Below are 22982 nucleotides of genomic sequence, written 5' to 3'. Positions count from 1 at the left end.
ACTAATGGGATTTGTAGATTAGCTTCATGATAAATAAATATTGTTAGAACTAAACATTTATATTTTAGAATGGATGTTTTAAAACCTGCAGAAGCCCAGTTAGAATAATTTGTCAGTTTATGTATGTTATAGCAGTTAAAATGCCTACACCATCATACGGATGATTTCAATAGACTCTTTTGTTAAATCTTACCTAAATCTTCAGCCTTATTTAATATAATATCTTTATCATTTACTGAAACCAAAAGTTCTTTTTCAGACTTTGAACATCCCCACTCTACCTGAAAAGAATACAAAAAATTTAGGGCTTTGAATTTCTGAATTCTTTTGAAACAGTATCTTTAAGCAATGAAGGCACAACTCTAGAAAGTACTTGCACTTACTTTCATCATCACCATCCCTTGATAAAATGCAGCTAACTTTACAAAGATCACAGGAGTTATCAAGGAGTCACCCGTGATCATTAGGTCACTTTGGCCTTGAAGAGTAAAAATGTTATTTCCTTTGTCTGATGACAGCCTGGCAATGACGTATTCTCCAAGTCCATGAAAGATGTAATCGACTCCATCAAATGTTTTCATATTCAGTGTTCCATAAACCTGACCTTAATAATAAAAGTTTATTTTTAGTGTATTTATCACTCTGTAATATTTGTTTTAAACCTATGTTGTGAAAAATACCGTTTATTGAGCTTCATTCTATACCATAACCAAAAGATAGGAGCAGAAATATGCTGTTTGGACCATCGAGGCTGCACCACCATTCCATTATGGCTGATTTATTATCCCTCTCAACCACATTCTCCTGCCATCTCCCCATAACCTTTGACACCCTGACTAATCAAGAACCTATCAATCTCCATTTTAAATATATCCAATGGATTGGCCTCCACAGCTGTCCAGGGCAATGGATCCCACAGATTCACCTTCCTCTGGCTAAAGATACTCCTTTGCATCTTTATTCTAAATGGGCGTCCCTCTATTCTGAGGCTGCGCCCCCTGGTCTGAGACTGTGGTGAACTACATATACCTGTCTGGACACGCCCCCTGATGACTGCTCCTGTGGCTCCTCCCACAGACCCCTGTATAAAGGTGATGGAGGTCTGAGCCCGGCCTCTCTGTCTCCAGGATGTAGTATAGTGGTCACTCACTGCTTGTTCCTTCTTCCAGTCAATAAAAGCCGATATCTCGCCTTTACGTCTCAGAGTGAGTTATTGATGGTGCATCAGAGACCCCCCCCCCCCCCCATTATAGGAAGCATCCTCTCCACATCCACTCCATCTAGGAATTTCAATATTCAATAGATTTCAATGAGAACCTCCCCCATTCTTTTAAACTCGAATGAGTACAGGCCCAGAGCTATTAAGTGCTCTTCAAGCGTTAATCCTTTCTTTTCTGGAATCATTCTCGTGAACCTCCTCAGTACCCTCTCCAATCCCAGCACATCTTTTCTTAGAGAAGAGGCCCAAAACAGCTCACAATACTCTAAGTGCAATCTGATCAATACATTATAAAGCCTCAGCACTACTTCCTTACTTTTATATACTAGTCCTCCCGAAATAAATGTTACTATTACATTTGTCTTCCTGATCACCGACTCAACCTGCAAATAACCTTCGGGGAATCCTGCTTGAGGACTCACAAGTCCCTTTGTACCTAAGATTTTTATATTATTTTCCCCATTTAGGAAACCGTCTCTACCTTTATTCCTTCTTTCAAGGTGCATGACAATATACTTCCCTGCAACATTTTCCATCTGCACTTCTTTGCTTGTCCTCCCAATCTGTTTAAGTCCTGCAGATTCTGTGCATCCTCAGCACTACCTGCCCATCCACCTACCTTTCTATCATCCACAAACCTGGCCACAAAGCTATTAATTCCAACATCCAAATCATTAACATGAAAAGAAACAGTCCCAGCACTGACCCCTGCGGATTTGCCTCTTGCCAGTCAGCCAATCTTCTATCCATGCTAGTATATTTCTCGTAATTCCATGGACTCTTATCTTGTTAAGCAGCCTCATGTGTGGCAGCTTGTCAAAAGCCTTCTGAAAATCCAAGTAAACAACATCCACTAATCCTACTTTGTCTATCCTGCCTGTTCTTTCCACAAAGAATTCCTACAGATTTGTTGGGTAAGATTTCCCCTGAAGGAAACCATGATGACTTTGCCTCCAATACCCTGAAACATCATCCTTAATAATGGACTCTAGCATTTTCCCAACCACTTCAGTCAGGCTTACTGGCCTATAATTTCCTTTTTTTCTGCCTCCCTCCCTTCTTAAAGAATGGAGTTATATAAGCAATTTTCCAATCCTCTGGAACCATTCCAGAATCTATTGATTCTTGAGAGATCATTACTAATGCCTCCACATCTCTTCAGCTACCTCCTTCAGAACTCCAGAGTGTAGTTCATCTGGTCCAGGTGATTTATCTACCTTCAGTTTCCCGAGCACTCTCTTCTTGTTAATAGCATCTACTCTCACTTCTGCGCCAACACTCTCAAATTTCTGGTATACTGCTAGTGTCTTCCACAGTGACAAAAATATTTATTAAGTTCGTTTGCCATTTCTTTGTCTTTTCTAACGTCATTTTCCACTCTCACCTCTCTTTTACTCTTTAAATATCTGAAAAAAACTGCCAGAGATTTACTAGGAGCATAACTCCGGCTTCTATACCTGTGCATTGGAGCGGTGGAAGTTAAACTTGAGAGAACGAGCAGGTGTTTGCACTATCTGACTCTCTGCTGGACTTAATTCATCCAGAGCGATGCCATTTACTTTAGCGGATTGCCAACTCTGATTGAAAGGGTAAGAAGTCATTCTTATTTCCATTTTTCCTATAGTTTTAATTAATTTGTAAGATATTAAGGTGATTTTTTTTTGCCCACTTGAACTTCTCTGATTATCCAAGATATTGAAATCACTTCTCAAATCTTGACAGCTGCTTGTCAGCCATCAGAACATTCCGGTCGTAAGGTGCCAAGATTTGCAATCTGATCCCTAGTCACCTTACAGCCCGCTCTTTGCATGACGGCTCTAAACCGTGGAGGGTCAACTTACCCAGCCTCTATGTAGAGAGGCACCTATCGGAATCCAAGTGATCTAGCCCAATGACAAATCTATCCTCCTAAGGAAAACATCATACTTTCTGATCATCTTGACTTTAGGCATACTTTCACAAGCTGAGCTTACAGTGTGCTTTCTGAAATTGTAGCTTAAAAGTGAATATAAAAAGCGACTATTGAGAAAGAGGAAATGACTTTGAGAAAAGACTAGACAACTAGTGCAATGGAGTTCCGCATGATAAGCCACAACTATTAAAGTGCAAACTTAGATTGCTATTCACTTACCCAAACCCAATGAAGTATAATTTTCACACTTATCAATAGGTCGTTTTTCATAATACAAATGACACAAAGGAGATTTTCTACAACACCATTCAAAAGGTTCCAAATCCCTCTCTGTTAATTAAAATAGAAATATCATAATAATATGCAACTATGATTAAAAGTTAATGTTTAAATACATAGGAAGGATAATAAGAAAAGTTCCACTGTAACAAGCATTGGGTTTGTCTTTTGCAGGAGGTGAGGGGAAAAGGAGGTCACTTTGTTGGCCTGATCACCTGACTGCTTTTAGGTGATTTTAGTAGTAAAATGCTCTTTGTGAGTAAGCTTGTCTTATTGACAAGCAGGAGGTCAGGTGCCGACACATTCACATGAGCTGAGGAGTGATATTGACATTTCCCCTCAACTGTAACACAAGGATTAGTATTGAACAGGTAAGTGCAGATTTTTTAAAATTTTAATTAATTTAGATGTCTTTAATTAAGTTAGATTTTAATACATTTTAAGATAATTTTGACACTTTTGACCATCAGAGAAATGTTAAATTAGTTTAGCAGCCTTTGACCATAACAAACTTAGGAGAGGTCATGGGGCAATCTGGGTTGGGATCTCAGGCTTTCCGTTCACAGATAACTTGGCTTTGTGTAGCAGTGTGGCATGGGATTTATCTGGGCCACAGAGCGATAACAGTTGAGGGACAGCCTATTGGGTAATCCAGCACAAAAATAATCAATAATAGAATCATAAAATTAATCAACAAAAGAAGAAGATATTTGGCACTGGAACTCCATTCAGAAACTGTCCTTGGGTCAGGTTTAACACAATCGTGTTTTCCTTTCACCCATTTCATAGCATTCGTCTTTCGATAAACAGGAGAGATTCTGCAGGTGCTGGAAATCCAGAACGGCACACACAAAATGCTGGAGGAACTCAGCAGGCCAGGCAGCATCTATGAAAATGAATAAACAGCCAACGTTTCAGGCCGACACCCTTCATAGGGATTACTTTTGATGTTTATCCACATTATAGTAGCACTGCCCATTTTTTATTGTGGCCAGTGATTTCATCGGTTCCAAATGCCTACAGCCAGCAGCCAATACTGATTTTTCACATCAGCTCCCGACAATTTAACAAAAAGGTAACCCACCCTTCTACTTACTTCTGTGCTTTCGTGATCAAAAGAGGTAAAGAAAAATCTGATGTGAAATTTTAAAAAATATTTAAATGATGGTAAGTACTTTAAAAGATTGAAGGGAATTCCGCATAAAATCAATCATACCCTTAGCTGATTTATCTAGCATCTCTAATCTGGAGACCAAGACCAATTTGCAGTCTTCCTATGGTTCCAGCTAAGCTGTTCTAACAAAGTTAACTAAACCATTAATGAAAGCATTTTAATCTATACTCACGTATGTGGTCGTCTATCGTTGGTGCTTCTTTTGAATAAATAAAGTAACGGTCAGTTATGCCCGCAATCAAATATCCTGAACTGTAGGTGCACCTACGGCCAGCTCTGAATCTATTAGGTAATGCAGATTGAAATGTAATCATTCTATCTTCCAGCTTCTGTTCGGAGAAACTATTGAACAGCAAAATTTCAGGTATAAAACGATTGTCCTCCTTGGCTTGTGTCTCATGGCAGGGACACGAATGTATGTTGGTATTCCAGGCAGAAGGATTTGGTTCAGTTAGATGCCAATTCCAACACTTCTGCTGGTAGTTTTTATGATATTTACCGGTATTTTGCAGATCCAATCGGTAAGCCCATTGACCACGGAGTCCTGTGTTTCCAATTTCTTGATCAGGCCTGTACCTTCCTCTTGGCCCATAGGTATTATTCTTTTGTGTTTGTGGGTCATTATAAAATATTCCTCTTCCATTTGTATAGCCCATTAATGCTCTGTGGAATAACCTCTGACCAGGATACCACTGCATTACAGCATATTTTAACGAAGCAAATGAGAAAATTCCATCGGTAGTCAATATGCATTGAAATGTATTGGTCTGTAAATAAATATAGTTGTTAAGGAAAAATCTAAAATTTCTATTGTAAATAAATGTCAAAGTAAAATATTACAGTTGCAAAGCCAGCTCAAAAAGTTGAAACCAACTCATAAAGTAAAAACATACAGAGAACAGCTGGTTGGCAAGACAATGCATTTCTTTCTGCTCAGAGAGGAAGATCTGGTGAATTATGAACTATGAATTTCTTACTCCTGCACATAATTGAAAATATCAAATTGTTGGAAAATGTTCACATATTGGTCAGTATCTAAAACAAATTGTTAAAAGTTTGAATGTGACCCCTCATCATAACTTGAAATGTGGACCTTAAAAGTGACTGTAATGTTTTAGTCAATCAGTTTTCATGAAATATAGCCCCTCAAAACATAATCTTTCTCTCCTTTTTAGACACTAATCAAGATGAATGAATTTGAATCATTCTAATCTTTTCTTAAATTTGCTTGTTTGAGTTTAATTCATAAACAAAATATTAATAATCTGTTTACTGTGTACGACTTTAATAAACTTATTTAGGTTCAGTACTTTGATATCTTCTTAAATTAAATGGGAAAACACACTAATCTATGCTGTGAAGCTGCATCATCGATAGTAAAATACTGTGTCAGGATGTGTTTGGACCAGAGAGAATACAGAGGCAATTATGCAGATATTTCTGGATAATCATGGTTATGAGGAGGGTTTAGCTAGATTGGAGTTGTTGCCTTTCAACAAAGGAGACTGGATAGATTTAATCAATATCATGAGTTGCCCAAACAAAGTAAACAAGAAGGACCTAGTTAGGAGAAAGAGCAATAACTAGGGATGTGCATTCTAAATTAATAAATAAAATAATAAGAAGGGAATTGTGGGATTTTGTTTGGCCTGGAGACAACCTGATAACAGAAAGGAAGAACGAACGCTTGTCACATTTGAAACCTTACAGCAAAGCTATAAACAGAAAGCTAGGAAGTGAGATTAATGGAGAGAGGTGGACACAGTGGGCTGAATGGCCTTATTGCTGTGCCTTAAATGTAAATAACTGTTAATAATTTCATCTGCAATTCTTCTATCCACAACTTTACGAGATATATTAATCTGTTTAAAATGGTAATGCCGCAAAATGAATAATAGAATTTAACATGTTTTACCCTGAGTATATCATAGTGTATTATCAGAATCATAAACATTTCTCAAAAGGATATATTTGCAAATTCAAACTACAAAATGTGTCATTAAATGCATAGACAAACCAAACTACAATTCTATTCATTGTTGGCCCCTTTTTATCCAAAAACAATCAGAGAAATGTACAAGTAAATAACTTAGCAAATGATAATTCTAATATAGACTCATAAAAGAAAAAGTTATGTGTCATTTAAGGTGTCTTGAGACCCTGAGAAAACAATGTTAGGACAGAAGAAGGCGGAATGAATCTTAAAAGGATTTTGGAATCTTTGGGAACCTAGGAGCATAGCAATACATTAAAAATCCAGGGGAAGAGAAGTAACTACAGATAAAGACATTGAGGAAAAGATAGCTTAACAGACACTAAGCTTTTCTTGATCATATCTGAACCAGAAATTATAGCTAAATTTAATGGCCTTACATTCAGCATAAGCTTCTCTGCATTGCCGTCTACAATTTTATTTTTATGAATTTCCTTATTTTTAAGCCTATTTTCTGTCTATTATATCCGTGTACTGATCTTTATCCCACTAATAAATAGACTCAGAATGAAACCTGCAAACTTAATAAATGATAGATTTTCAATGAGTGTGATAACTATATTTAACCAGCTTAATTAACTTGGATTAACCAATTTTATATTTCACTGACCTACCTGACTCATATTTCTTTTTTGAAAAGAAACTGGTAAGATATGAGCCCATGTTACTTTTAATATCCATCTGGGGACAAAATTAGTGCTGATGTTCTTTGCAAAATACTTGTTTACTTCTTCAGTGGTTCTGTTGAAAATAATTTGAGAATAGAGATCGGTCTTACTCTCATCATACACCTGAAATAGGAACAGCAGACATGATTTCTATTTCTTTCATCCAAGAGTTTTAAATTGTTATTTTCTTATACAGGATTTATATTATTCACCCAATATCATTACAAATATATGCAGTGCCAGCCGATACTTGAACAAATTACATTATGGTGTTTAACAAGCAGGAAAATGTTATATTAAATACGGCAGATTGTATCATTCTACCAGTATGATAAAAATGTGTTCATTTAAAATCATGTCAAATAAAATTGTAAACAGGGTCTTGTCATTCAGAGCTTGATTGTTGTTTTGTCAGGGAACCTTTCTGAATGGAATAAAAATCCTTATTACAAATTTGTCATCTAATCAGGAAAATTTGCAAACTGAAACATATTTGTCAATGTTATGGTTCATTTGAAAACAATATGGCATTTAAGATTGTTTAGTATCTGTAACTAAGTATGACATCTAAAGTTCAGCATTGTATGCACTGAAATATAATACAAATTATTATGTACATTTATTATTTAGGGATCTGCTCTAAATAATTGAAACCGGTGCTGATATTATTTGCAAAATACTTGTTTAAAATTATACATCTGTGATAGCAAATAAACTACTTACAAAGCAAAATAATCAGTAAATTATTTTGCCATTCATTGATTTGGAATTTAGTTAAAAAAAAGTAAGCTGGATACGCATCAGTTAAATTGATGTAATTCACTCTGATGTAAGTCATAACACTATTTTCTTCCTTTATATCATTTCCCTATTGGCTCTGTCTTATAAATATAGAAACAGTCTTGCATATTTTAGGAATTTTAGTATGTAGTGTCATTGATATTGAGTTATGTTTCCTGTGGTTGAGGAGCATCTAAAATAAGGACTTAGCCATTCAGAGCCGAGCTGAGAAGGCCTTTCTTCACCCAGGTGATTATAAATCTTTAACATTCTCTACCCAAAAGGACTGCAGAGGTTCATTTACTCAGTATTTTCAAGACAAAATTTTAGCTATTTAGAGAATCAAAAGTTACGGGGTTAGTGCAAGAAGGAGGGGCTGAGATTCAAGGTAGACTATAACTTTATTGAATAACAGATCATGCTGGTGGTTGTGTTGTTTGTGTTTGCATTTTTAATTTTTTTTAAATTATTTAAATCAATTTCAATATTAACCTCAACAAGACCAAAAGTTTAATGGATTTTAGGAAGGGGAAGTCATGGAACACACATCAGTCCTCACTGATGGGTCAGCAGTGAAAAGGGTGAGCAGGTTCAAGTTCCCAGTCATCAACATCTTAGAGGATTTAGCCTGGCCTCCAAATAGTGATGCAATCACAAAGAAGATATGCGTGCCACTGACTCTTCTTCATGTGGAGCAAGAGGAGAATTGGTAAGTCACCACAGACTCTTATAAATTTCTACAGATGTACAGTGGAGAGCATTCTAATTGGTTGCGCCATAGCCTGGTGTGGTACCTGCAATGCACAGCATTGCAACAGGCTGCAGAGGTTCATCAACTCAGCCAGCTCCATCATCGAGGACATCTCCAAGTGGTGGTGCTTCAAGAAGGCAGCATCTATAACTAAGGACCCTCACCATGCTCTCATTACTACCATCAGGAAACAGGCACAGGAGACTGAGGATCCATGCTCAATGAATCAAGAATAGTTTCTTGCCCTCTGCCGCCAGATTTATGAATGATCATGAACCATAAACAACACCTCATTGTTCAGTTTTCTGCACTTTTATTTATTTGTTGTAATTTATAGATTTTTGTCTTTGCATTGTATTACTACTGCAAAACAACAAATTTCATGTCTTTTTTCAGTGATAATAAATCTGATTCTGATTTTTTCACTACCAGAGGCATTTAAAACCAGAAAAAATAGCCCTTTGATATTCACATACTGTCAATGTGATTGGGCCCTCAAGAAGTATTGCTTTGAGGCCTGGATGACACTCTCTCAGGGACTGATCCTGGAACCAAGGCCTTGAGGCCATTTGGATTTATGTGGTTGACCATGGGCTACACTTGTGCTAGCACTGGATGTTAAGTATGGGTGGTGGATGAGGACAATAGCTGATGGCAGACTGGATTGATCATGATCTAATCAATGATATCATGCTTTAGATGATATAACATTACAATCCTAACAAGGCAATATTCTATCAGCACCATTTATATTCATCTAGTTCTCACATAAATCTCACCATTGACTTGACTTTATTTGAATTAGAACAGACTTACAACAATGTATTCAAATATTTATGGAATGAATTATGGCAGAATTATGGAATGATGAAGAATTGAAGAAGGAGGAGCATTCATCATTTTATCATCTTTGATATGCTACTAAGGAAGAATAGAATCTTACTTGACCCAAGTTAGGTGCATATATTTGGTTCTGACCTTGGCTCACAGCTGCTTGAACTTGGCTATCAATTACACAACATTCACAGCCGTGGAGAGTCGCTTACTTTACTCGTACATTAAATAGGCCCATTTAACCCACGGTTGAAAATGCAATGGTGCTCAGAAAAAGAAACAAAAAAAAAATTCCTTACCAAGAAAATATACATGATGTAGAAGCATACCTGATATAATAACTTCCCTTCTCCTAAAGTGAGGTCTGCGTCATCCCAGAACACTGCCAACATAGGCACTGTTTCATTGCCTTCAAATCCATTCTTAAATGGGTTCGGATATAAATACTTCTCATTTGACTGAAAAGTTTGAAATTGAATCAGGCCATTATCTGAAAACTAGAAGAAAAATCACATGTATGATTACAATGCCATTATTTTGTCACAACGGAGACTAAACTGGTGCACCAAAAATGTAGTTCAACATTGTCTTCCCAACTCCTTACATATTAGGAATATCTAAATGGATGTCAAGGTTGTATGACTACAGAGACTATGCAACTCCTTTACTTTAATTACACCTTTGAACTTCTGCAATATCAGTATTTCTAGATCATTGTACAGTATATATTGTAATCAAGCATAAGTGTTCCACTTTTCCCTTAGAGTTGTCAATAATCCCTCCCATCTGTCCAACAATCCCTTTGAACCCCTACCATCAGGCAAGAGGTACCGTAGCACTAAGAGAAGAACTGTTAGAATGGGAAACAGCCTCTTCTCCCAGGCCATAACACTACTGAACTCCCTGCCGCCAACCAGATCTCATTACTTATGAAGAATTGCACTGTTACTTTTAGACTGGTGTTGTAAACCTGTTTCATTATTTGTTAATTTATTTGTGTTAACATTAACCTATTTGTTGTGTCTGTGTGTGTGTTTTATGTACTGTGTTGTACGCCAGTTGGCGCGTGGCCTAGTGGATAAGGCATCGGTCTAGTGATCGGAAGGTCACTGGTTTGAGCCTCAGCTGAGGCAGCACGTTGTGTCCTTGAGCAAGGCACTTTTTTAAATTAAATTTTTAGAAAATTACAAAGAATAAATGTAATGATAAAATAGTAAGACAGAGAAAAAATAATATTAACCCTCCCCCCTCCCCTTAACCCTCCCCCCCTTAACCCTTGTCTAAAGAAAGAAAAAAAAGAAAGAAAAAAAAGAAAGAAAGAAGAGAAAGATTGCCTGGATATCGGAGGATCCCCACATGCTCCATGGAGTTCAAAATAATTTTTATTTTTATTTTTACTTTCCCCAATTACTTTATAATTTTATCTTCAAAGGACCTATGTATTTAATCCTATCTTTTGTAGGTATGGGAGCCAAATTTTCAAAAAATATATCATATTCATTTCTTAGATTGTATGTAATTTTTTCAAGTGGAATACAACTATATATTTCATTATTCCAACGATCCATAGTTAAATATAAATCAGATTTCCAAGTAACTGCGATAACTTTTTTGGCTACTGCCAATGCAATTTTTATAAATTTTTTCTGATACTTATTCAATTTAAGTTTCGGTATTGTCCCTTCAATGTCTCCTAATAAAAATAATATTGGACTATGTGGGAGTTGTACTCCAGTAATTTGTTCCAATAAAAGTCTTAGATTTATCCAAAATGATTGAATTTTAAAACAAGACCAAGTAGAATGTAAAAAAGTACCAATTTCTTGATTACATCGAAAACATTGGTCAGACATATTTGAATTTAATCTATTTATTTTCTGTGGTGTTATATATAATTGATGTAAAAATTATATTGTACTAATCTAAGTCGAACATTTATTGTATTTATCATACTATCAGAACATAATCTTGACCAGCTTTTTCCATCAATTTTAATATTCAAATCAGATTCCCATTTTTGTCTTGATTAATGAATTCCTGATTTAATTGTCTGTTTTTGAATCAAATTGTACATACAGGATGTAAATTTTTTAATTTTTCCTTTTTGAATTAATATTTCTATTTCACTAGGTTTTGGCATCAACATTGTTTGACCCAACTTTTCTCATAAATAAGCCTTTAATTGAAAATAACAGAAAAGAGTGTTGTGAGCAAGGCACTTAACAACACTTAACTGCGACGACACTGGTGCCAACCTGCTTGGGTCTTAGTGCCCTTCCCTTGGACAACGTCGATGATGTGGAGAGGGGAAGGCTTGCAGCCTGGGGCAACTGTCGGTCTCCCTTACAACCCTGCCCAGGTTCCTGCCCTTGGAAACCTTCCAAGGCACAAATCCATGGTCTCACAGGACTAACGGATGCCTATTATTGTACACCAGTATTGTCTGGAGGAACATTGTTTTGTTTGGCTCTTCACGTGTGTATGGTTGCATGGCAATAAATCAAACTTGAACGTGATTTGAACAATAAAAGTGGTAATGAATGCACTGAAAATAGTATTGAAACCTGCACCAGGGAAGGGAAAATCCAGTCAATGCAATTTCTTGGTAAGTTAACATACATAGATGTGAGCATTTGTGAGCATATAAGAGCCCATGGTATTACAGGAAAGTTATTAACATGATTAGACCATTGGCTGATTGGTAGGAGGCAGCCAGTGGGAATAAAAGGATCCTTTTCTGGTTGGCTGCCAGTGACTAGTGGTGTTCTGCAGGGGTCGGTGTCGGGACCACCTTTTTATACCGTATATAAATGATTTAGATCATATATGTCAAACTCAAGGCCTGCGGGCCAAATCCGGCCCGCGGTGGAATTATCTTTGACCCGCGAGATAATATCTAATTACTATTAAAGCTGGCCCCAGTAATCGAAGCGCCTATGGCGTATGATATGGCTAATGCTGAGTTTATTCAGGTACCAGGTTTCAGGGTTTTTAGTGTTTATTCGGCAGTCTTCTTCATAAGAAACGGAATTTGTAAAGTGAAACACTTTGTAGTTATAGCAGAGACTGAGACACATGAGAGCAGGCTGAAAAAACGGAGGCAACGAAAGCTGCGTTTGCACGCGTCCGACTGATCCGGCCCGCATGAAGCTGCATTTTGCTCAATCCGGCCCGTGACCTAAAATGAGTTTGACACCCCTGCTCTAGAGGATGGAATAGAAGGCTTTGTTGCCAAGTTTGCAGATGATATAAAGATTACTGGAGGAGCAAGTAGTGTTAAGGAAACAGGTAGGATGCAGAAGGATTTAGACAGATTAAGAGAATGGGCAAGGAAGTGGCAAATGAAATACAATGTTGGAAAATGCACGGCCATGCACTTTGGTAGTAGAAATAAATGTGCAGGCTATTTTCTAAACAGGGAGAAAATCCAAAAATCTGAGCTGCAAAGAAACTTGGGAATCCTTGTGTAGAACACCCTAAAGGTTAACTTGTTGAGTTGGTGGTGAGGAAGGCAAATGCCATGTTAGCATTCATTTCCAGGGGTCTAGAATACAAGAGGAAGATGCGATGCTGAGGCTTTATAAGGCAATGGTGAGACCTCACCTTGAGTATTGTGAACAGTTTTGGGCCCCTCATCTTAAGAAAGATTTGCAGGCATTGGAGAGGGTCCAGAGGAGGGTCTCAAGGATGATTCCAGGAATGAAAGGATTATTGTACAAGGAACATTTGATGGCTCTGGGTCTGTACTCGCTGGAATTTAGATGAATGGGGGGGGGGGGATCTCATTGAAACCTTTTGAATGTTGAAAGGCCTAGACAAGGTGGGGGCCCAGGACAAGAGGCACAGCCTTAGGATAGAGGGGCGAGATGCAGAGAAATTTCTTTAGCCAAAGGGTGGTGAATTTGTGGAATTTGTTGCCACATGCAGCTGTGGAGGCCAGGTCTTTGGGTGTATTTAAGGCAGAGATTGATAGGTTCGTGATTGGATGTGGCATCAAAGGTTACAGGGAGAAGGCCATGAACTGGGGTTGAGGAGGAGGAAAAAAAAGGATCAGCCATGATTGAATAGTGGAGTATACTCAAGGGGCCAGATGGCCTAATTCTGCTCCCATGTCTTATTGTCTTATATATGGACAGAAATAAAGAGATAGAAAAGTTTGATGGGGGAAATCCATAGCTTAGATTATTAGGAGCATTGCTGAAATTAATTGAAAAATTAAGAATAGAGACCAGATCAATTCTATAAGTGTATACCTCAGATAAATATTATGTGGAGATTTGTGGCAAATATGACTATATGATATACACGTACAATATCTGAAATACATCTTATGGAAATGTTTGTCTGACGAAGAACTTCAATAAAAAAATAAATTACAAAAGAAAAGAAAATGTGAAAATCCTATAAACCTGTGTAAGCAAAAGAGGAACTTCTGATTGGCTTTACCACACAAGGTAGATTTTCCACAAGGAAAATAAAACATTTATTTGGAATTAACTCAGTCAGATATATGTAAAGAAACTAAGAAGATTTTTTTCTACTTACATATATTCTGTCCCAAACTGAATCAAGGAATGGAAATCCCATGGGAGGAACAATAAAGGGGGAATTTACATCAGCACTTGTGGCAGATACCCTTATGTCTCCAACAGCCTCGCCATGCAGATAGAGTAAACTTTCTGTGAAAATAATTGAAATTGGCCAATAAAATTGACTAATATCATAATGATAAGTATTTAATAATTTAATTTAATCATCTTGTCGAATTAATTTCAAAAGTTGAACCCAGATAAAACAATTATTGAATTCTAAAAACCACAATTAAACAAATTCTAAAGAACACAATTAAACTTAAATTTTATTTTACATGGAATACATAAGAAATAGGAGCAGGAAACAGCCCATTTGCCCTTGAGCCACCTCTATGATCCAGAAGATCATAGCTGATCTGATTGTAACTTCAATTTTACAGTGTCACCTATATCCTAAGTCTCCTTGCTTTCTAAGGAACTGCCTTAAAAATATTCAAAGACTGGTTTGAGAAAGACTTCTTCATAGCACTTATTTTAGAGATGACTCCAGGTTATAGATTCACTCACAACAAAAATCCTCTCCATATTCACCCATGTCAAGTCCCTCAGGATCTTGTGTGTTTCAGACATCTTCCATCACTCTTCTAAACCTTAGATGATACACGACAAGCCTGTCAAGCTTTTCCTTACAAATCAAACTCACTAATTCGTTATCAGTCCAATAAACCTCCTTTGAACTGTCTCCAGCACATTTACATCCTTAAGTAAGACCAATACTATATGCAGTACTCCAAATTTAGTAACATCAAAGCCTTTAATAACTGAGCATAACCTCCTTACTTTTGTATTCTATTGCCCTTCTATTATCCCTGCTTCTATACATCCACCCACTTTATTCAGTACCAACGTTCTATTTCCCTTTCTAATTATTGGCTAAACCTGAATAATAGCTTTGTGTTTCATGCATCAATTACTCTGCAATTACACATTACTCTGCAAATATTCCCAACAGCATACTCCAACTGCAATTTTTGTCTACTTTTATGTTATCTACCTCCCTTTGAAAAGTTTTTGCATCCTCCTCAGAATATGTTTTCCCTTCTTAGCCTGCACTCATCTGCAAATGTACCTGCAATACTCTCTATCTGTCATTATGATGTGTCAATATACGTGTCTCTATGTCAATGATTTCGATGATGGAATTGTTGCAAAGTTTGCTGACGATATGAAGCTAGGTGGAAGGGCAGGCAGTGCTGAGGAAGCAGAGAGGCTGCAGAAGGACTTAGACAGATTAGGAGAATGGGCAAAGAAGTGGCAGATGGAATATAGTGTAGGAAAGTGTCTGGTCATCCACTTTGGTAGAAGAAATGAAAGGGTTGACTGTTTTCTAAATGGAGAGAAAATACAAAAAACTGAGATGCAAAAGGACTTGTGAGTCCTTACGCAAGATTCCCTAAAGGTTAATTTGCAAATTGAGTCTATGGTGAAGAAGGCAAATGCAATTTCATTCAAGAGGACTGGAATATAAAAGCAAGGATGTAATGTTGCAACTTTATAAAACACTGGTGAGGCCTCATTTGGAGTATTGTGAGCAGTTTTGGGCCCTTATCTTAGAAAGGATGTGCTGAAACTGGAGAGAGTTCAAAGGAGGTTCATTAAATAATTTCAGGATTAAACATATGAAGACTGTGTGATGTCTCTTGGCCTGTATTTACTGGCATTCAGAAGAATGAGGGGTGGCCTGACTGAAACCCATCAAATGGTGAAAGGCCTTGTTAGAGTGGATGTGGAAAGGGTGTTTCCTATGGTGACAGTGTCTAAGACCAGAAGACACAGCCTCAGAATAGAGGGGCGTCCTATAAGAATGGAGATGAGAAGGAATTCCTTTAGCCAGAGAGTAGTGAATCTGTGGAATTCATTGCCACAGGCAGCTGTGGAGGCCAAGTCTTTATGTGTATTTAAGGCAGAGGTTGATTGGTCAGGGCATGAAGGGATACAGGGTGGGGGAGGGGAGAAGGCAGAAGATTGGGGCTGAGAGGGAAAATGGATCAGCCATGATGAAATGGCGGAGCAGGCACAATGGGCCAAATGGCCTGATTCTGCTCCTACAGCTTATTATCTTATGATAGATTGTAAATACTGGATCTCTTGGCATGAATGTTGCAACATTCCATTATGCTTACCAACCTTAAAATTACCTACTTATCCTAGCTGCTTCATATAAGTTAACAAATCCTCCCTCCATACTAATATGTTACTCCTAAAACTTCAACATCTTACAACAAGCAAGGGCTAAGAAGTGATAGTAAGTTGCATTTGGACAATAAAGAGATCAAATAAACTGAGGAAGTCAGAAAAGAGTTGATAAATGTTAAAATCACTATGGAGTCTTGATTTAAAACAAAAAGCGGAACTGCTTCCAGATTCAATTGACTAAAGAGGCAGGTACAAAACAAGAGGACAAAAATATGCATGTTATTGTAATGAGAATGAAAACTGCAAGCAGATAAAATGACTTTTAATAGTTAATTGGATAAATATTTGCAGATGAAATAGTTGCAAGGCTACAGGGATAAATACAAATTGTGCTTTTAAAGAGTTACCACAATGGATAACTAACTTCCGTTTCGCTATATCAATCTAGGATTGGGTTAAGAGGCACTTTAAATAATTAAATTATATTATTATCAGTGGTAATGTTACTAAAAGGTTAGCCCAGAGAATGGTTTGCTACTTGGTAAAAACAACTTAAAAAGGAAGTTTTTCTGTAAGTAGAAAGTTACATATGAAGTCCTTGATTTAAGAGACGCTTTGGCGCCTTGGTGCTCTTAGAGAAAGGAAATCAGCTCTGCTGATATGAGTTAGCAAAAATGTGACACCCCGGTCCCAAATTAATGTGATTGGTTGTCAACTACTCCTTCAAGCGGCCTTGCAAGCTACCAATTTATTAAAGGTTTTAATCAGCTGCTGTTTGGCCCTTCACAAGTGGAGATCATTTAATTATCCCCCTTTATTGTAAATCAGATTTAACTCAAGTGGATGCAATTGTAAAGAGTAAAGAAAATGATAATAGAAAACAGAGAGCAAAATCATAAATTTAAAAATTCACTGTATTAATTCATTACGAAGTTATCAATGCTAATTTGACAATAATTCAATCCTGTGGTTTAGATAGTAAACATAAACTGCTTAAGCTTCCCATTTATAGCTTATGCTCCCTGAACTGTGATTGAATTACCTGAGTTTATCTAAAGGGCTGTACTTAATAGAATCTAGATGTTAAAGATGAGTTTTCATGTCATTCTAAATTTACAGGAATTTACAGGATGATGATTAACCTTCAATACACCACCAGTGCATTTGGGTCCTCGCAATGAGAAAGCATTACAAAGAACAAAAAAAGCTGCAAAGATATAATAACCAGCAAATGATACTGAGCAACTTAGGGGCGGAGGATGAATGTTAAACTCAGATGCTGTGATGAACACCCACGTTGTGCTAAGCAAGTACGTTAAGCCTTACAATTTTAATCCTGTTGGATTCTGTCCAGCAGAGGCTAAATTTAATTTATTGGAAAACTAATTTTAATCAAATATTGAAGCCTGCAGATCACTTGCTGATTAGTCGGTCATTCTAGTAAAAAGACAGGAAAGATCAGGCTTTCCTCCTGGTTTGTCACCATGTGTCTAATGTCTGCAAGGGTGGCAGTAGGTTGGTGGTCTCTAAGCTCCAAATCATTCAGCCAGGATTTTTGCTCTTAACTGCTCCTTATTTACTGCTATGGAGAACTAGATGGGCAGGGAGGGGTGTGTTGTCTGTGGTGGAGAGACTGGATTTAGCTTGACTTTGATTATCCCGAGAGTAATAACCTGTCACTATGATGTAGCTAACAGTTGAAGACTACAGGAGCGAGGGATGGTCTTGTCAGTGCTACAATGAAACATGAATCAGTATTTTCAGGAGGGGAAAGAATATTGAATACGAATGATTATTCAGAAAATTGGTATTTTCAATCTATGTCATATAACAACAAATGAACTTAATAGCATGCTCTCCATACATGACATAAAATCTGTACTTTTCAACTCACAATAGCTTAAAATAATCCATTTCTTTGTAATTCATTTTTGTCTATAAATACAATAAGATTCATGGCATATTTATATCACATCATTAGTTCTGAAAAAGCTTCTCTTAAAGCTTGCATTTCAAATTATCAGTCAATTGGCTTATGGGATGTAAATCCTAAAAAACATAATTTTTGTAGCATTTCTGCTAATCATTTCTCAACATTATGTTGTTTGACAAAATAAACTCCTGTTATAACACACCATCTGCTCCTCGTGGATCACAAGTGTCATTGGATGAGCAAATGCAATTGTACATCCTTTCCATATCTGTACATTTGCTATTTGTTTGGCAAGACCTAAACATCGAACATTCATCAATAGCAGTACAAGTATGGCCAGTGCCATTGAATCCCTGGTTGCACACACAGTAAAAGCTGCCCACGGTGTTGACACATGAAGCTTTTGAATGGCATCCTTGATCGCTCAGCTGACATTCATTGATATCTGTGCATATCTGTCCGTTTCCTAGAAATCCCTTCTCACAAAAGCACAAGTATGAGCCTGGCGTGTTTACGCAGTGTGCCAGCTGGTGACAGGACTTTTTCACATCCGAGCACTCATTGATGTCTTTACAGTTAAATCCGTCGCCAACAAAACCTGATTTGCAGATGCAGGAAAACAATCCAGGCTGGTTGGAGCAGAAAGCATCTTGGTGGCAAGGGAAGTGATCCATCAAGCATTCATCAATATCTACACATACTGTTCCATTATCTGAAAATCCAGTAGTGCAAACACAATGAAAAGAGCCAACTGTGTTAATGCATCTCTGATCATCCCGACACACTGTATTATTTAAGCATTCATCATCGTCACTACAGTTGTGTCCATCCCCAATAAAACCAGAGTCACAAAGACACTGGAAGGATCCCTGTGTATTCAGGCAAGAAGAGTCATCGTGGCACGTATGATTATCTGCACATTCATTAATGTCTTGACACACTGTTCCATTTCCGATAAACCCAGTCAGGCATTCACAATAAAACCAACCCAAGAAGTTGATACAGTTAGCATTCAGGTGGCAATCAGATGAATTTGTCATACATTCATCAATATCAATACACTCTAATCCATTGCTTTGAAAACCAGCCTCACAATGGCATTCAAATGATCCCAATGTATTCACACAATATGAATCCAATTGACATAAGAATAATACATTAGGCTGTGTGCATTCATCTATATCTTCACAGTATAGCCCATCTCCCACAAATCCTTCATTGCACTGGCATATGTAGGAACCTTCTGTATTAATGCAGGTGCTATATATGTGGCACATGGTCTGGTTTTGCATGCACTCATTAACGTCATAGCATAATGTCCCATTTCCTTCAAATCCTTTGCGGCACTCACACTCATAAGCTCCAATAGTGTTGTTGCAAATGGCCTTTTCATTACAAATTGAATACTCCAATGCACACTCATCAATATCTATACATTTAGTTCCATTCCCGAAACATTCACCCACATCTGTGCAGTTCATCCCATCGGCAACAAAGCCAATGTTACACGTACAAAAGAATGAACCAGGCTGGTTGACACAGACAGCATCTGGGTGGCAAAGAAATCTATCGGTTAGACATTCATCAATATCAATACACATGACTCCATTTTCTGAAAAACCAGTCTTACAAACACACTGAAATGAGCCAGCAATATTAATGCATATCTGATCTTTCTGACAAATCGAATTGTCCGAGCATTCATCAATGTCACTACAGTTTTGTCCATCTCCAGTAAAACCAGAATCACAAAGACACAGATACGAGCCCTCTTTATTCAGGCAAAGGGCGTCGCTGTGGCATGTGTTGTTATCTGTGTTGCATTCATTAACATCTGTGCAATCTCTTCCATTTCCAGCAAATCCATCTAAGCACTGACAGTCAAACGAACCCCCAAAGTTGAAGCAGGTCGCATATTTGTGGCAGTCAGATAAATCCGTTGTACATTCGTCAACATCAATGCATTGGATCCCATTACTCGCAAAACCAGCCTCACAGAGGCATTCAAATGATCCTAAAGTATTAATGCAATATGAGTCAACGTGACATTGCAAAGATATATTAGACAGAAGGCATTCATTTATATCTTCACAATATGATCCATTTCCTACAAAACCTTCATTGCATAGACATGTATAAGAAGCTTCAGTGTTAATACAGGTACTGTAAATGTGACATATGGTGTCATTTTTAACACATTCATTTATATCAAAGCAGGAAGTTCCATTCCCTTCATATCCTTCTCTGCATTCACAATGGTAGGCTCCAATGGTGTTGATGCAGGTTGCTTTTTCATGACAAATACCCAGAGCACAATCATCAATGTCTAGGCAGGCTGTTCCGCTTCCTGAAAATCCAGATTTACAATGACAGTAGAATGAACCTCGTACGTTGATGCAGTTTGCATTTTGATGACAAATTGTCTGATTGTCACATTCATTAATGTCCAAGCAGAGTCCATCAGTGCTCACAAATCCATTTCTACAAGTACAGGAGTAAGATCCAAGAGTATTGTCACAATCTGCGTTTTCATCACATATGGAAAGTATTTCACATTCATCAATATCCACACAATTGAATCCGTCTCCATAGAAGCCGACGTGGCATTGACACTGAAATGACCCCTCTGTATTTTTGCATGTGGCAGACTCATTGCAGGAAGTGGTCATATTGCCAAGGGCACATTCATCGATATCCAGGCATTCAGTTCCATTGTTAGTGAAGCCATGAGGACAGATGCAGAGGAAAAATCCAGGTGTATTGTTGCACATTGCAAAGGGATGACATCCTCCATTGTGACTTTGGCATTCATCAATGTCTATAAGTTATTATTGAAATGGATAGAATGAGGTACAACAAACACAAAGTGGACAACAATTTCTTTAGATTTTTGATCAAAATTTTTAAAAAACTATTCAATATAATGGAAATATTTCAGACACTTAAAAAGGCAAGTGTGATAAATTCATATATATTATAACATTAACATTGGTGTGGAAACTGTTGAGTACATTATTTATTCCATTATTTCTTTTTTAACCCAGTAACAATAGAGATCTCTAAGCCATGATGACATAATACAATCACCTCTGCATCTATACATATAATTTTTCTGTGTAAACGATGTTACATTGTGTAGATCAGGTAATGTATAGATGCATTTTACAGTCAGACCTTCAATTAGATAGATTATGTTATCAGCACATATCTGATTGTTAATATGCTGCCCCTTACCGCAGGATTAGTTTTAAGAACTGCTGCCCAGACAAGATTGGGTAACCTTAAAATTGCTTGTCTATTGCAAGATAAGTAACGACAGGTTAAGGATATAATATTTGTTCTAAATGTTTGAAAATGTATTTCACTTTTTAATTGACTGAGTAACAGATGATCTTGGAACAAACGTCCTAGGGCTCTTGGGCTTTTCTAATATTATTGAATCGTGTCATATCTAGATATGAGTACTTGTAACCAAATAATGGGCGTAACGGTTCGGGTCAATACTCAAACTCTGTTCTTAGCCTGCAACCTGAAATGCAGCATCAGCTGCTTGCCTAACTTTTTTGGCCCTGGAGGTCAGATTTACAGACACATTTATTTTTGAAGTTTCGCGATAGGTCCCGGCCTCCCCTGCTGCTCACTGCTGCATTTGGGAGATGCCCCAGGCACCACTGATGCTCAGCCTCACTTTTGTGAGATGTTGCATCTCTCCCTCAACAAAATCTCTCCATTCATCCATTTAACATATGCCTGCTCACAATTGGAGATCTCTTCTTTCAAGAATAGAGAGCAGATCATGTTGTGGAAGGGAACATCACACATGCAGAGTAAGATACATGGTTGCTAAGCAAACAATCCAAACACTTGTACTTCCTAGATAATGAGGACCTTGCAGAACAGAATTTAATACTATTTATTGAGATGGTGTACAACATTCAAGACCCGAAGTCTGCAATGAATGAAATATGATTAAATCCACAATGATACCTTGGAACATTCTCCACTTAACAGTACCAATGCAGGATTTTAATCTCCTACAAAGCCTCCAAATCAGTTTCAGAGGAGGTTGCTTGTTCCAATGGTGCAACATTACAGATTTCCTATCAAGCAAGTACTTGCTCGGATACTTACAACTTTGATAGGGATGGTGAAAAAAAGAGTTGGGTTCTCAACATGCAGCTCACACATTATGACTGAACAAAAATTGTTGCCACTGATAAGGTGCACATCAGACAGTCCTTAATTGGATCTGCAACATCAATGGATAGGGTAGTTCAATGACACTTCAGTATTGCAAGCCTATCACCATCCATTGCATATTGCAAAGCCAATTTTGGATTTATTTTGCTAACTTGCCCTCGATTCCATGGGTTCTAACCTTTTGAACCAGCCTCCCATGTGGTACCATGTCAAAGGCCTTACTAAAAGTTGCAAATGTCACTCCACAATTTCCTCCAAAGGAGGAAAAAGAAAGGAAATTGTAGGCCAGTTAGCCTGACTTCAATGGTTGGAAAGATGCTGGGGTCCACTATTAAGGATGAGATTTTGGGGTGCTTGAAAGCACATGATAAAATAGGCCAAATTCAGCATGGTCAACAAGGAGAAATCTTGCCTGACAAATCTGTTGGAATTTTTTGAGGAAATAACAGGCAGGATAGACAAAGGAGAATCAGTGGATGTTGTTTACAGTATTTGGATTTACAAAAGGCCT

The 22982-nt window shown here is 37.5% G+C and overlaps 2 protein-coding genes across 3 annotated transcripts in view; both read right to left on the bottom strand.

The window, feature by feature from the left end:
- LOC140730348 (mucin-4) overlaps positions 1-22982 on the bottom strand; it is a 96000-nt gene that overhangs the window by 56329 nt on the left and 16689 nt on the right. For both annotated transcript variants that reach the window (XM_073050638.1, XM_073050640.1), the window contains 7 exons: positions 14156-14289; positions 9940-10107; positions 7192-7368; positions 4757-5351; positions 3351-3461; positions 384-604; positions 194-281 (listed from right to left, as the gene is read on the bottom strand). In XM_073050638.1, coding sequence (XP_072906739.1) covers positions 194-281; positions 384-604; positions 3351-3461; positions 4757-5351; positions 7192-7368; positions 9940-10107; positions 14156-14289 — 1494 coding nt within the window. The remainder of the gene's footprint in view (positions 1-193; positions 282-383; positions 605-3350; positions 3462-4756; positions 5352-7191; positions 7369-9939; positions 10108-14155; positions 14290-22982) is intronic.
- On the bottom strand, positions 18168-21042 carry LOC140729905 (uncharacterized). The gene has a single exon (XM_073050079.1). It carries the CDS (start codon positions 21040-21042, stop codon positions 18463-18465), a length of 2580 nt encoding a protein of 859 aa, XP_072906180.1. The 3' UTR covers positions 18168-18462.

The sequence above is a fragment of the Hemitrygon akajei genome, chromosome 7 (genome assembly GCF_048418815.1).
Source record: "Hemitrygon akajei chromosome 7, sHemAka1.3, whole genome shotgun sequence".
NCBI lineage: Eukaryota > Metazoa > Chordata > Chondrichthyes > Myliobatiformes > Dasyatidae > Hemitrygon > Hemitrygon akajei.
The sequence above is the reverse complement of the archived record's forward strand: the minus strand, read 5'-3'. Positions and strand labels throughout refer to the sequence as shown.